This window comes from Panthera uncia (assembly GCF_023721935.1).
Source record: "Panthera uncia isolate 11264 chromosome A3 unlocalized genomic scaffold, Puncia_PCG_1.0 HiC_scaffold_11, whole genome shotgun sequence".
In the NCBI taxonomy this organism is placed as follows: domain Eukaryota; kingdom Metazoa; phylum Chordata; class Mammalia; order Carnivora; family Felidae; genus Panthera; species Panthera uncia.
This window is the reverse complement of record NW_026057578.1, coordinates 13,173,204-13,185,965: the sequence shown is the minus strand read 5'-3', so window position 1 is coordinate 13,185,965 and position 12,762 is coordinate 13,173,204. Positions and strand designations below refer to the sequence as shown.

The window sequence follows — 12,762 nt, the reverse complement described above, 5'->3', positions numbered from 1 at the left end:
CCCGTGAGAATGCAGAGTTTAATGTGCCTAAAGACCCAGAAAGAGCAGCTGACCACTGGTCCTTGGGAGACTAAGGTTGTTATACGTTCTAATGTGAGTCATACCTATCAAATTCATCTAAGAGGAATTTTCAACTCATTAGTTTCCTGTCATTTTCCTCAATCAACCAACAATGACCAGCATAACTAACATTATTAGTGGTATCTTTAAAATGTTTTCACCTTAAATAGCAACTTAATATAAAACTCAAGTCAGAGCTTCCTAGCTGCCAGGGCAAAGAGGGAAAGTATACAGGGTACATAGCTCTTGCTATTTAATGACCAGGAGCACATCAGGCCATCAGAACAAACAGGCATTTTCAGGGTCCTGAGTTCCGAAAGTCACGCTGCAGCAGGGTCTCTTGTACAGAGAGGCATTCTAACTGTAACGAATAAAATTCTCAGGGACAGTTTTACGAAAAATGTAAATGATCTGTGTATGGCTATTTACGCTTGGACGTTATGATCCCAGTCTTCACTGAAGCGATACCGAGTAAGCATAGTTGGATGAAAGCAAGTCTTTGGGAAGACAGCTTTTCGGCGATGTGTGCAAATTCAAGAACGAAGTTTGGGAAATCAATTTTGAAGAACGTTTATTATTGAAATAGTTCCTTTTCTTGTGCCAGCTGTATGATTCTAAGGCATTAGTCACCGGTTCCCACCAGGAGCGCCCACGATATCACAGGGTATGTGTTTCCTTTCAGTGTGAAGGATGCTCCAAACTTGCTTTGAATTCCCACGGTCTTCGGTTTCCATTTTGGTTGTGTCACAAGCACCCCAACTGAGGACTCTGGGCGCGTCTCTTTTCCGGGCTGCAGTTGTCTGGCTATCAAATAAGGGTGTTGATGAGAACACCTTAGGGTCCTTACTGTTCTTTTAGCATCCAAATCGGAAGTTTTCTACACAGACCTTTCAGTCAGATGTTCTACAGGGGGTCTGTGAGCTATACTCTGCCTTCAGACAAGCTTTTGTTTGGCCCACGGTGTACATTTTTTAAGAAATTGATGATGGCAACGTTTTTTTCCCCCCCCTTATATCAGCATATTTCAGCTACACATTCAGGTTAGAAATATGCGAAGATTGGTACCCCTGGGCACGAATGGCTATAATTATCCGGACCGGTGTAGAAGATGCCCCTTTCCGCAGGTGCCCTCTGGTGTGCTGCGGGACCCCCGTGTCCCGCTTCTTTATTTACATGCAGGTCCCCACAACCAGCTGCGCGGTGGCCCGTGCTGACCTCTGACACGTGCGGCTTTCTGCAGAGATCCAGGAACCAACCAGCTTATACGCATGGGATGGAGGCCTTCTGAGTTCTCTCAGGAGGCCCCGCTTTCTGGGTGACCCTGGCAGGAGAATCAGTCCACAAGAAGACGCACCTTCCTCTTGTTCCCCACCCCGACGTGCCCCGCCAGCCACATGGGTATCCCAGGGAAAGCACCCCCAGCCTGGAAGGCTGCTTCATCTCTGAACTCAGCTGAGGGAGGCGTCAATCCCTCCCTCCTGTCACTCCCCTGGAAACAAGCCCCTGGTCACTCGGACGCGACTTCTCAGGGTGGCAGCATCCCAGCCGCAATGTCTGATTTCACGATCGCCTCGCTCGGCTCTCGGTGGGGAGTGTTTACTTTTTCAAAATTCAATTTAATGGAGTTTTGGAGGAATTTCGCATGGTGCTAGAGGTAAGTGTTTGTAATTGTGTCTTTGCCCCAGGCCAGCAGCCTGACAGGTGAGCCTTGGGAACCGACCAAGGTACCTCCTGCAAGATAGACCGGAAGGCCTAATTGCTCTGTATCCATCCACGATACAGCTCTGCAGCACTGACCACAGGAGAGGTGGGGCGTGCTGGGTAGTGTAGACGGCCAAGTGTAGACAAGCCGTCCATGTCAATTTCCCGGCCATTCTGCAGAGTGGCCACACAGTCCCACACGTGCTCCTGTCCATTTTCCACACCAATTTTCATCCCTGCCTCCCACCCCAATGTTCTTCTGGAACCTTCTTCCATGCTGATGGTCTGAAGTCAATAAACCGGTCCCTAACATAACACATGGTGAATACAAACTCACACATAAATACTTCTAGCCTCTCTCTGTATTATATTTCATATTTTAAGTGGACTCATTAAAAAAATTCAAATTGCTTTGAAAAGGTCACGTTCTTTCACTACTATAGGCAAATCATTTTTGAATTTTTCTTTTTTTAATATTTTATTTTTCTTATTCTTTTTTTTTCTTCTATTTTAGAGAACGAGGGAGCGAGCTTGTGTGAGCGGGATGGAGGGAGGGAGGGAGGGAGGGAGGGAGAGAGAGAGAGAGAGAATATCTAGCAGGTGCCATGCTCAGCGTGGAGCCAGAGGCGGGGCTCAATCCCACGACCCTGGGATCACGACCTGAGCTGAAATCAAGAGTCAGACGCTCCACCTGCTGAGCCACCCAGGCGCCCCCTCGTGTCGTATTTTCCTAGGGCCCACGGGCATAAGCGAACGCTTTTAAGTTAAAATGAAGCGGTCCACGGGCTGCCTGACATCATCTCCAACCCCTGCAGTACAGGGTCCACATGCCGGTCTGAGGTCGGGGCGCCTGCGCGCCCGCCTGCCCGCCCGCGGCCCCCCGGCTCGCCTTACCTGTCCGGTAGCCCGTGCTGTTGAGGTACACGGCGAAGGTGCGGCTCTCGTGCTGTGCCTGCCAGGAGGGCGAGGAGCAGTTCTCGTTGTTGGTGTAGGTGTTGTGGTTGTGGACATACTTCCCCGTGAGGATAGAGGAACGCGAAGGGCAGCACATGGGCGTGGTCACGAAGGCGTTGACGAAGTGCGCCCCGCCCCGCTCCATGATGCGCCTTGTCTTGTTCATCACCTGCATGGAACCTGCAACCAGGAGCCAAGGTGAGTGCGGCCGTTCCCAGCTGGTGCCCGGTGGGCCATGCGACCAGTGGGGACAGGCGCTGAGTGGTTCTTAACCCCATCCCTGGGGAGGGGGTGCATTTTGGAAATCTCTGGGGACACATGGGGGGGGCACAACGGTTAGTTGTGAGCATGGGCCAGCGAGGCACTGTGGGGTAGTCCTGTGCAAGAAACATCCTGGGTCCCCAGTCCCGCTGCGTGCTCATGGGGAGCAGATAAAAACCTGTTTGTCATACATATAAACAAAACATTTTTTTTTTTTTTGCAGGATATTAATATGCAGTGTATTTATTTTTTTTTTTGGTAAGCAACCACTATGTAAACCAAGGGAAGATTGTACTTTGTTTTGTTTGGAACTTGCCCAAGAATTGTTCGTTTTTATTGAAATCTGGTCATGCCAACCCACCTGGCTCACCTCCCTGAACACTCCTCTGCTCCTTTGTCCACACGGTCCTTCTAGTTTGGAATCCACTTCCCACATCTCTCCAGACTCAGCCATCGGCCAAGCCACACCTCTTCCAGTGATCACACTGGCTTCTGATTCCCTCGAGCGCGTCGTATGCATGCTGCAGGTGTTATTAGGGCTTAATCGCATACCACTAGGTATCGTGGCTTCGTTCGCGCCTTTTGTCGTTCGCGAATGAAGCTGTAAGCAGCGAAAGGCGCTCAGGACGGAAAGGAAACTAACGTGCAGGAGACCTACTGTGCACAGGTGCTTTCCTGGTCACTGCTCCGCTGAGGGCCCCACGAGGGCAGAGACTGCGTGCCCTGCTCCGTGCTGAATTCTCAACGCCCTCGTGGTGTGATACACAGTAGGCACTCAATAAACGTTTGCAGAGTGGATGCGCAAACCTATGGCCGGTATCAGGATATTTAGTAGGGTTAGGGAAATATTCAAGGGAAATCCTTTCTCTCTTCCTCCTCCCACCCTCAGTTTCCTTCCTTTTCCTTAGAGTTCTTAGAGTCTACCGCGGACTGAGTGACGCAAACTCTCCCCCACCCTCCATACGTCCTTGTCGTCACCCTCAAAACCTGTGAATGTGACCTTATTTGGAAAAAAGCGTCTTTGCAGGTGTAGTTAAGGATCCTGGGGGGAGATTGTTCTGGATTACCGGGGTGGGCCCCAAATCCAATGACAAGCGTCGTGTAGGAGCCAGAAGGGAGAAGACACACAGACACGGTGGGGACGGCCATGTGAGGACCGAGGCAGAGGCTGGAGGGACGCAGCCACAGGCTAAGGAACTCCCGGGACCCCCGGGAGCTGGAAGAGGAAGGAAGGATTCTCCTCTAGAGCCTTCGGAGGAAGCATAACCCTGTCGACACGTGGATTCCGGACTTCTGGCTTCTAGAACTACTGAAGAGTAAGCCAATGCAGTCTACCAGGCGTTTGGAGTTTTTACTGGAGAGGTGCCCAGCCCAATCACCAACAGCCCCTTAGAGGTTTTAACAAAAACTAATCACTCTTACCTCAGCACTCTGTCCCTACAGGCGAAGAATGAAAAGGAGATTTATATGGCTCTTTTATCCCATCTTTCTGCCAAATAGGGACGGAAATAGAGTTAGAGCTTCCCTGAGGCAAACATAGATCATATCTCCTCACTATTTAAAACCATCGGATAGCTTCCCGTGGCACTCGGAAGGACACCGGAATTCCTTACTGTGGCCTAAGACTCTTCCAGACTCTTCCAGACTCTTCCAGACTCGTCCTTGCTGCCAAGCCACCTCCCATGTTCCTTTGACCTCATCTCAACCCCTCCCCCTTGCTCACTTGGTTACACTGGCCTCCTCATGGTTTCTCAAATGCTCCACTCCCATCCCTGCCCCAGGATCTTTGCACTGGCTACCGTTTCTGCTGGGACTCTTCCTGAGACATCCCTTTGTTGGCTTATCCCATTTAGTCAGATCTCAACTCGACGTCACCTCCTCAGCAAGGCCTGGCCACCCCCCCTGCAGCACTTGAGCTGGTTTTTATAGGGGAGGCCCTTCTGGGACCAGGTGTGTTTCCTGAGCCTCTTGGCCAAGGCTGGCAGCGGTGGGTGGAGGAAAGAGCCAGCTCTGTGTGAGGAACTGAACAGGAATTATCAGGCCCGGAACCATGTGAACATCTATCCTCAAGGTCACACGCCCTCCAAGAAGCCCCAGGGGACACAGTTGTAACTGCAGGCAACTACAAGGTTGCTACCAGGTATGACACCTCCCTCTGGAGGGGACAGATGACATGGGCTTTCCGAGGTCCAGCCTGCGAAGCCAGCAGGGCACAGTCTCAGGGTTCAGCCGAGCCCTGGGGCCTCACCAGCCTCGGGGCCGCTCCTGGGGAAGGCTTTCCGGGAAGGCCTCCCACTCGCCGATGGGTTCTTTCTACCCTGAACTTTTACCACGAATCGAGACATCGGAGTCCCGACGACACCCGAGGCCCAAGCCTGAACACTAGCCACGTCCCCGGCTCGCGGCCTTTGCCGGAGCTCTGCCCTCTGCCTGGAGCGCTCCCTCCTTCAGGTTACTGAGCAAAAGTCAAGTATCTCAGGGGAGGCCTTCCCTGGCCCAGAATCTGGGAGGGATTTAGGCCTGCTTTGTTTGCCGTTACATTCCCAAGCCTAGAACAGTGCCTGGCACAGAGTAGGTTCTCAATAAACGTCTGGAAATTAACAGAAGATCTGATCTTACTGTTTGAGGTTTCTATAGAACTCAGGAGCCCCAGGTGGTTCGTATTCCTAGACATGTGTGTTTTGCGCAGCGGGTTCGAAAACTCTGCCTTTAAAGAGCATGAAATCCATCCTGCGTTCTCTGGTTTGCTACCCTAGCCACGGCTACTTATGGTCCCACATCCCACATCTGCCCATTCACGTACCCGCCAGGCGCCTGAAGGCCTGGGTTTGGCAGCGTCCTAACATAACTTAGTGGATGAGACAGGTCCAGCTTCTCCGTGGGGTAGAGGGCAGTGTTATCGGTCAATAATAATCGTTATGCTCGCTAATATCGCAATGGCCGAGTGCCGGCTGTATGCACGGCTGGGCACGTGTTATGCGCCGTGTTACTTAATCCTTTCAACAGCCCTTTTGAGGACAGAGAGCGAAATGCCCAAAGCCACACACCTTTGGAAGCGTGATGTGAGGGCTCAAACCCAGGCTTGTCCGGCGGGGACGGCGGGTGCTTGGAGTCAGGTTCAAGAAACGTACGGTTCACACCGCACGGGAGGCAGCGTAAATACACCCAGGAAACGCACTGAGATCCCAAGCACTTGGTCAATTCTCGACCTCAAGGAGGCTCAGAAGAGTCCTGGACTGGAGGCTGGGTCCCCTGGTCATCCCAGAGGTGACTTTAGCTGGCACACCAGCGGTGGGAGCAGCACGGGGGCACATCACCAAATATCAGGGACGCCAGCCGTGGGCAAGTGATTCCCTCCACTACTGATCAACACAAAAGGTCAACTGGTGTGGTCACGTCCTTAACACCTACACAATTCCTGCCTCAACGGGGAGTGAACCAGTCGCCTGTCAGAACGCTCAGGGGGCAGCAGTATTGGCTTGTATTTAGTCGACTGGTTTAGTTTTCCTTTCCTTAGAGCAGTTAATCCTGGCTTCTCTCATTTAGGGTAGCGGAATCTTGTTCTTTTCTTTTTTTTAATATTCTTTAAAAAGAATTTCTTAATGTTTATTTATTTTTGAGAGACAGGGAGAGACAGAGAATGAGCAGAGGAGGGGCAGAGGGAGAGGGAGACACAGAATCCGAAACAGGCTCCAGGCTCTGAGCTGCCGGCACAGAGCCCGACGCGGGGCTCGAACCCACGAACGGTGACATCATGATCTGAGCTGAAGTTAGACGCTTCACTGACTGAGCCACCCAGGTGCCCTGAATCTTTTTCTTAAACACACACACACACCAATTACAGCTGATTAACGGAAGTCCACGGAAGGGGCGCCCGGGTGGCTCAGGTTGAGAACGGACTCTCGATCTTGACTCAGGTCGTGATCCCAGGGTTCGTGAGTTCGAGCCGTGCATCCAGCTCTGTGCTGACAGTGCAGAGCCTGCTTGGGATTCTCTCAGACACCATCAGTGCCTCATACCCTAACCCGAGCTCCTGCTGCCACCTGCCCCCTCATGCCTCCTTCCCTTTCCTCCAGCTACGTGGGCAAAAATCTAGCTACTCCTTGGTCCCGTCTCTCTGTTCCCACATCGAATCCATCAGCAAAGCCTGTCCACCATCCGGCCCTGTTGCCCTCCTCCCTGGGCATCCTCTCTCTTCCGAATTAGGTCAGCTGCTTCGCCTCCTCACTGGACTCTGCCCATTTATTCTGCACGGAGCAGCCAGAGCGCCTCCTCTCCTTGGCACCCTCTGGGGCTCCCACTCACCGGAGAACAAAGTCTTGAAGTCCTCCACAGGCCTTCCTGGGTCCAGACCTCGTCCGGCAGGGGCCTCGTCTCCGCCCTCAGACCTGCCAGGCCTGCTCCTGCCTCAGAGCCTTCGCCTTGCTGCTCCTTTGCTTGGAAGACCTTTCCCCCTGAACCCTGACGGCCTGTGCGATCACCCGCTTCTCGTCTGTACTCCCTGCCCCTGACAGTTGAGACCCCTCCCTTGTTTCTTAAGTTTCTGACTCCATAACTGTCATCTGTAACTAACCACAGACTTTTACACACTTACATATTTATCTTGCTGTCTGCCTGCGCCCGGTCACTGAGGCCTCCCAGCCCCGAGGCCTGGAGCGGCCCTCGGCACAGGGTCGGTGCTCAGTAAGTATTCCTCAAAGGAATGAGTCCAGGGCCCTCCAGGCAGAATCAACTTTTCGCCCGCTCTTTACAAACTGTGGGGAGAAAGGACGGGGCGGCTGGTGGTGAGAACCCGGCCCATCTGGGTCTCCCAGGTCTGCAGAAAGGACAACGCTGGCCCCCCACCTGGCCTGTCAGACCCTCCTCTAGGAGGCAGGAGGCCGCCACCTGGAGAACAATTCCCCTGCAGTCAGCAGCCCCGAATGCCGCACTGGCAAAAAGCAAAAGCCCGTAGAACCGTTTCTTTCTCTTTCTTTCTTTCTTTTTTTAAATGGGCTCAGAACCAGGGTCTCAAAGCGCTTCTGTCTCCACCGTACTATTTCCGAGGAGAGGAGCGATTGCCGCTCTCGTCCAGGAGTCCCCGTGCGTGTCTGCTCGGTGCGCTCGCCCCTGCCCACATGAGCCGGCTGCAGGGGAGCCGTGTCCATGCGCCGCTCAGGTACGAGGTGACGACGCCCCCAGAGGACAGCGGCTTCTGTGCCCGAGCAGCACTACCATGAAGCCTCCCCGTGGGGACAGTGACCTGCTTTAGCACAACTGCCACAGCGATGGGGCTCTGTACGTCCACATCCGGAACACAAAAACATGTGATCTAATCTCGCCCAGCCCGGCCCTCAGGCAGATGGACCAGTCTGATGGGGGGGAAGAAGCTGGAAGACGCGGCCACACAGAAATAAAAAGGCCAGTTTTCAACACGTTAAATGAAGCCAGGCCGGCCAACCCAGACTCACTCTGTCCAACACAAACTTGGGACGTGCACGCAAAAACAGGCCCGGTTTCCTTCTGTGATCAAACCTTCCAACCCAGCTGGGCCAGGGGTGAGGTCACCCGACACCTCTATGTGACTCTAATGGTCCTATCCCACCCATGAGATGGCCCCACCCACCCTGGCCTTGACACTTATCTGGTGGCCCCTTTCTGATTGCTTTCTGGGGCCTCCTCGGTAGACCACCTGTGCTATTAATTATCCTTATTTGATACTTTTCCTTAAAGCAACTTAAAATTTAAAAAAAAAATTTTTTTTTAACGTTTATTTATTTTTGAGACAGGGAGAGACAGAGCATGAACAGGGGAGGGGCAGAGAGAGAGGGAGACACAGAATCTGAAACAGGCTCCAGGCTCTGAGCTGTCAGCACAGAGCCCGACGCGGGGCTCGAACTCACGGACCGCGAGATCATGACCTGAGCCGAAGTCGGATGCTTAACCGACTGAGCCACCCAGGCGCCCCCCCAATTTTTTTTTAATGTTTATTTTTGAAAGAGAGCGAGAGAGAGATGGGGAAGGGGCAGAGAGAGAGGGAGACACGGAATCCGAAGCAGACTCCAGGCTGTTAGCTGTCAGCACAGAGCCCGACGTGGGGCTCGAACCCACAAACCGCGAGATCATGACCTGCGCCCAAGTCGGGCGCTGACCCGACGGAGCCACCCAGCGCCCCTTAACGTGACTTGAAACAGATAAACTTGAATCTCAACCCGAGTCACTACGTGAAGTTCTGTGTCTGATATGCTAATCAAAACGTTTTTTTTTTTTGATGCACATGAAAATAAGTTTGTAAGTAGTAAAATCCATGCTTTTTGACTTGTCACATGAGACACCTCGTGCCTTACCTGTCGTAGAAAGGCATCTGGGAAACGCTGAATTCGTTTGCTCTTCTCAAAGTCTGGGTCAGGGCAACCACGACCTCTAGGGAACGAGCGGGTGCCGGGGGCTTGCAAGATTCAAAACTGACTCAATTTTTGCCCCTTCCAGGGCTTAGGTGGTTCCCACCCACTTTTTGCCCTAGAGGCCTGTGTCAGCTGGGGGCAGAAGCACCCCACGGCCCTTTAAGACAGACTCCTGTGGCCCCCAACGTGGGTGGCAGGGGAGGCACTGGTTTTGACAGACGACTACTGCAACGATGCCTTCTGATGTTTGTTTTCTTAACGTTACAGGTCAACAGAGTCTGTGACGTGTTCTCGCCTCGAGAGAGCAGTGGCAGGGAGATGGGATGTGGGGAAAAATAAAGCCCCGGGGTAAACCCAGGGTCTTGACTGAAATCAGCATTTTCCTTTAACGGTTTTTGCAATTTGTTTATGTTTGAGAGAGAGGGTGCGTGCACAGGTGTGCGAGCGGGGGAGGGGCAGAGAGAGGGGTACAGAGGATCCGAAGCGGGTTCTATGCGGACGGCAGAGAGCCCGATGCAGGGCTTGATCTCACAAACCGCGAGATCATGACCTGAGTCGGAGTCTGATGCTTAACCGACTGAGCCACCCAGGTGCCCCTTAAACCACACTCTCTAACCACCCCTGACCCTCATCTGGACCTACTGAGGCAGTCACTCCAACTGGCTCCCGGCTCCCACCCTCGTCCCCTGCAGTACGTTCTCCACCTGGTGGCCACAGGGCTCCTTTTAAAACGTTAAGTCACACCATGACTTCCTTTGCTCAAACTCATCCAACGAGCGTCCATCTTGCTTAGAATAAAACCCAAAGTCCCCCCCCCCCCCGCCCCCTTTGGCCCAGGAAACCCCATGTGACCTGGACGCTGATTCTCCCCAAGTACAACTTGTACCTCCGTCCCCCACTTGCCCTCTGCTCCGGCCACGCTGACCTTCTCACCACTCCTTGAACACGCCAAGCACGCTCCTGCCTCAGGGCCTTTGCACTTGCTGCTCTCGCAGCCCGGAGACACACCCCCTCCGCCCCTCCCTGCCCCGTGGCATCCAGGTCTTTACCAAAACTGCCTCCTCGGGGAGGCTTTCCCTGGACTGCGCTAAGCTCTCTCCTTCTTCCCCTTCTTGCTCTTTGAGAAAATGTTCTCAGCAGATACACACGCTGTAGAGGACGGTTGCTTTCGGGTGAGCCCTGCGAATGGTGGCTGGGGAAGGCTACTTTGGCTTTGAATCGTTTGAGTATTTGAAGGTAAGGCTGTATGGCTCATATGATTTGAAATACTTTGGAGGCTCAGGGGGGAGGAGAGGACTGACTGCAAGCAGGCTAATCCACGAACACTCCAGGATGTGTGTCGCCTTCCTATCTGTGCCTTTCATTTGGGGAAAGATAATCTAATCGAGCAGGGGCCTTTCAGCAAGGACCTCCCCGTATCTGTGGAGACCACAGGTGACTCTGAACACAAAACCGGAGGCCACAGTCAGAAAGCCACAGGCAGGGCCTGCCCACGAAAATGTTTGGTTATGCTTTTTCCAGCGTGTCAAGATTCTGGGACACCGGGAGGGGGTCCAAGAGTCCGACTCATTTCGGACAACGTCTACGCAGAGTCAGCATCGGATGCCACAGGTTAAGGGCTCAAGTCCCGCAAGGGTGCCCCACTCTCCCCGACTCCCCCTGCACGGACGCTGGCCGCAAGCCCGGGCTGTCACCTGTGCTTTGACCGACAGGCCACAGAGTAGCAGTTCCAGTGACCTCCTCCTTAGGTTCTTGAATTTGGTAGAAGGCTTACAGAACTCAGGGAAACACGTTCACCTGTTTGTTAAAGGACAGGAAGCAGCGGCCAGGCGCCCTGGGCAAGGTCTGGGGGCGGGGCGGTGCTTGCAGAGGCATCGTTACAGAGTCCCGATTGATCAAGTCCTCGGCCCCAGGCTGATACAGCCTCCAGCCCCCTCCGCCAACCCTCCAGTCACATGGTCCAGGGGTTCCCAAGAAGTGTTTTCTCCTCTCCTGGGGGTTGAAAAGCAGGAGCCGAAGGGCCAGCTGGCATGGGGCCAGGCGGCGGGTGAAGGGACCACGACCCACGTCCTCTCCACATGCCATCCTTCTCTGAGCGATTCTTCTCTCACCCACTTATGTTAAACGGGTTCCGCTGCTCCATACGTGTAACCCGCATCAACACGCTTCTGTTCTGGACGGAACGCGGGGCACCGCCCCCCGCCCCCCGCATCTGTAGACTCTGCGTATCAAAGAGCCCACAGAATGAAGTGTGATCTGTCCTATTAAGTCACTGACTTTCTTGGGGCCTTCGTTTCCCTTCTGTCAAAGTACAGCCCGGGAACAGCTTTAGGTATAAGGTTTCCTTTGACGGTGACATTCAAGGACGATTCTCGAATACCCTCTGTCATCTTCTGCAGTGTGCTGGGAAGGGCCCCAGAAGCACATGGCCTGAGTTCAATTCCTGACCTCGCCGCTTCCTGTCGGCCACATACCCTGGTGCAAATGAGTTACCACCCCCCCCCCCACAAGTACCTTGGTGTCCTCATGGGCAAAGTAGGGAGAATAAGAGTGCCTCCTTCCCACGGGATGTTCCAAAATTTAACTGAGGAAAATACGGGCGAAGCCTCTAGTGCAGGACACGGCATATGAAAACGCTTAACACGCGGTAGCTGTCGAAAGTTTTAGTGGCTGTAGCTCCCAAGTACTGCGTCACACCGAGTTCACAGAGTGCCTCTGGACACATTCTGGTCTCTGCGCTCAAAAGCGTTTAAAACATTAACTAATTCTTTTTTTTTTTTTAATTGGGAGATTTCACATCAATCCAGTTTTCTGGCTTGGCTTGAAAAAATACAGAGATCTGGCCTTGCTGGGTTCACAGGGAGTGGACCTGAGTGGCAAAGGCCCTGTTTAGAAGGGCCGCGCTGGTTCCCTGCGCTCCCCGCTCCCCACATTTACAGGACCTGCCTGGCCCTGGGGGCACTGGGTTTACAACCTGCAGCTGTTTCTATTCCAGGGGAAGGGACCAGCTGAGTAAACCTTCAGAGTAACACTTACTATGACCCAGAGCCCTACAGAGAGCAGGCTTTAAGAGGGGGAGGAGAGCTGTGGGTGTGGGTGCAGGCTAGGACAGAGCCTTGACCCGGACAGGCAGGTGGGGGCGGGGGAGGGGACGGGGGAGGGCCATCAGCTCGGGCTACAGGTGGCAAAGCATCTGTGTCCTGTGCTGCCCTGCAGCTACCAGGCTGGAACACCCGAGGCAGCCCTCATCCGGGCCTCGAGTGTCCCCGGAATGCCCGCGATGTCACCGGATCAGACTGTGAGCCGCCTGCCCGTGGCAGACTGTCTAACCACCATGGGAGGCTGGGTCCCATCAGCCCGACCGCCCGGAATAGCTCTGTCCCCAGCAGGCGGGGAGAGGGAG

General features: G+C 53.7%; 1 protein-coding gene across 1 annotated transcript in view; it reads right to left on the bottom strand.

Moving 5' to 3' along the window:
* Nucleotides 1-12,762, bottom strand: part of SULF2 (sulfatase 2) — a 91,529-nt gene that overhangs the window by 68,400 nt on the left and 10,367 nt on the right. The window contains exon 2 of the mRNA XM_049649924.1: nt 2,656-2,895. Within this exon, the coding sequence (XP_049505881.1) occupies nt 2,656-2,895 (240 nt within the window). The remainder of the gene's footprint in view (nt 1-2,655; nt 2,896-12,762) is intronic.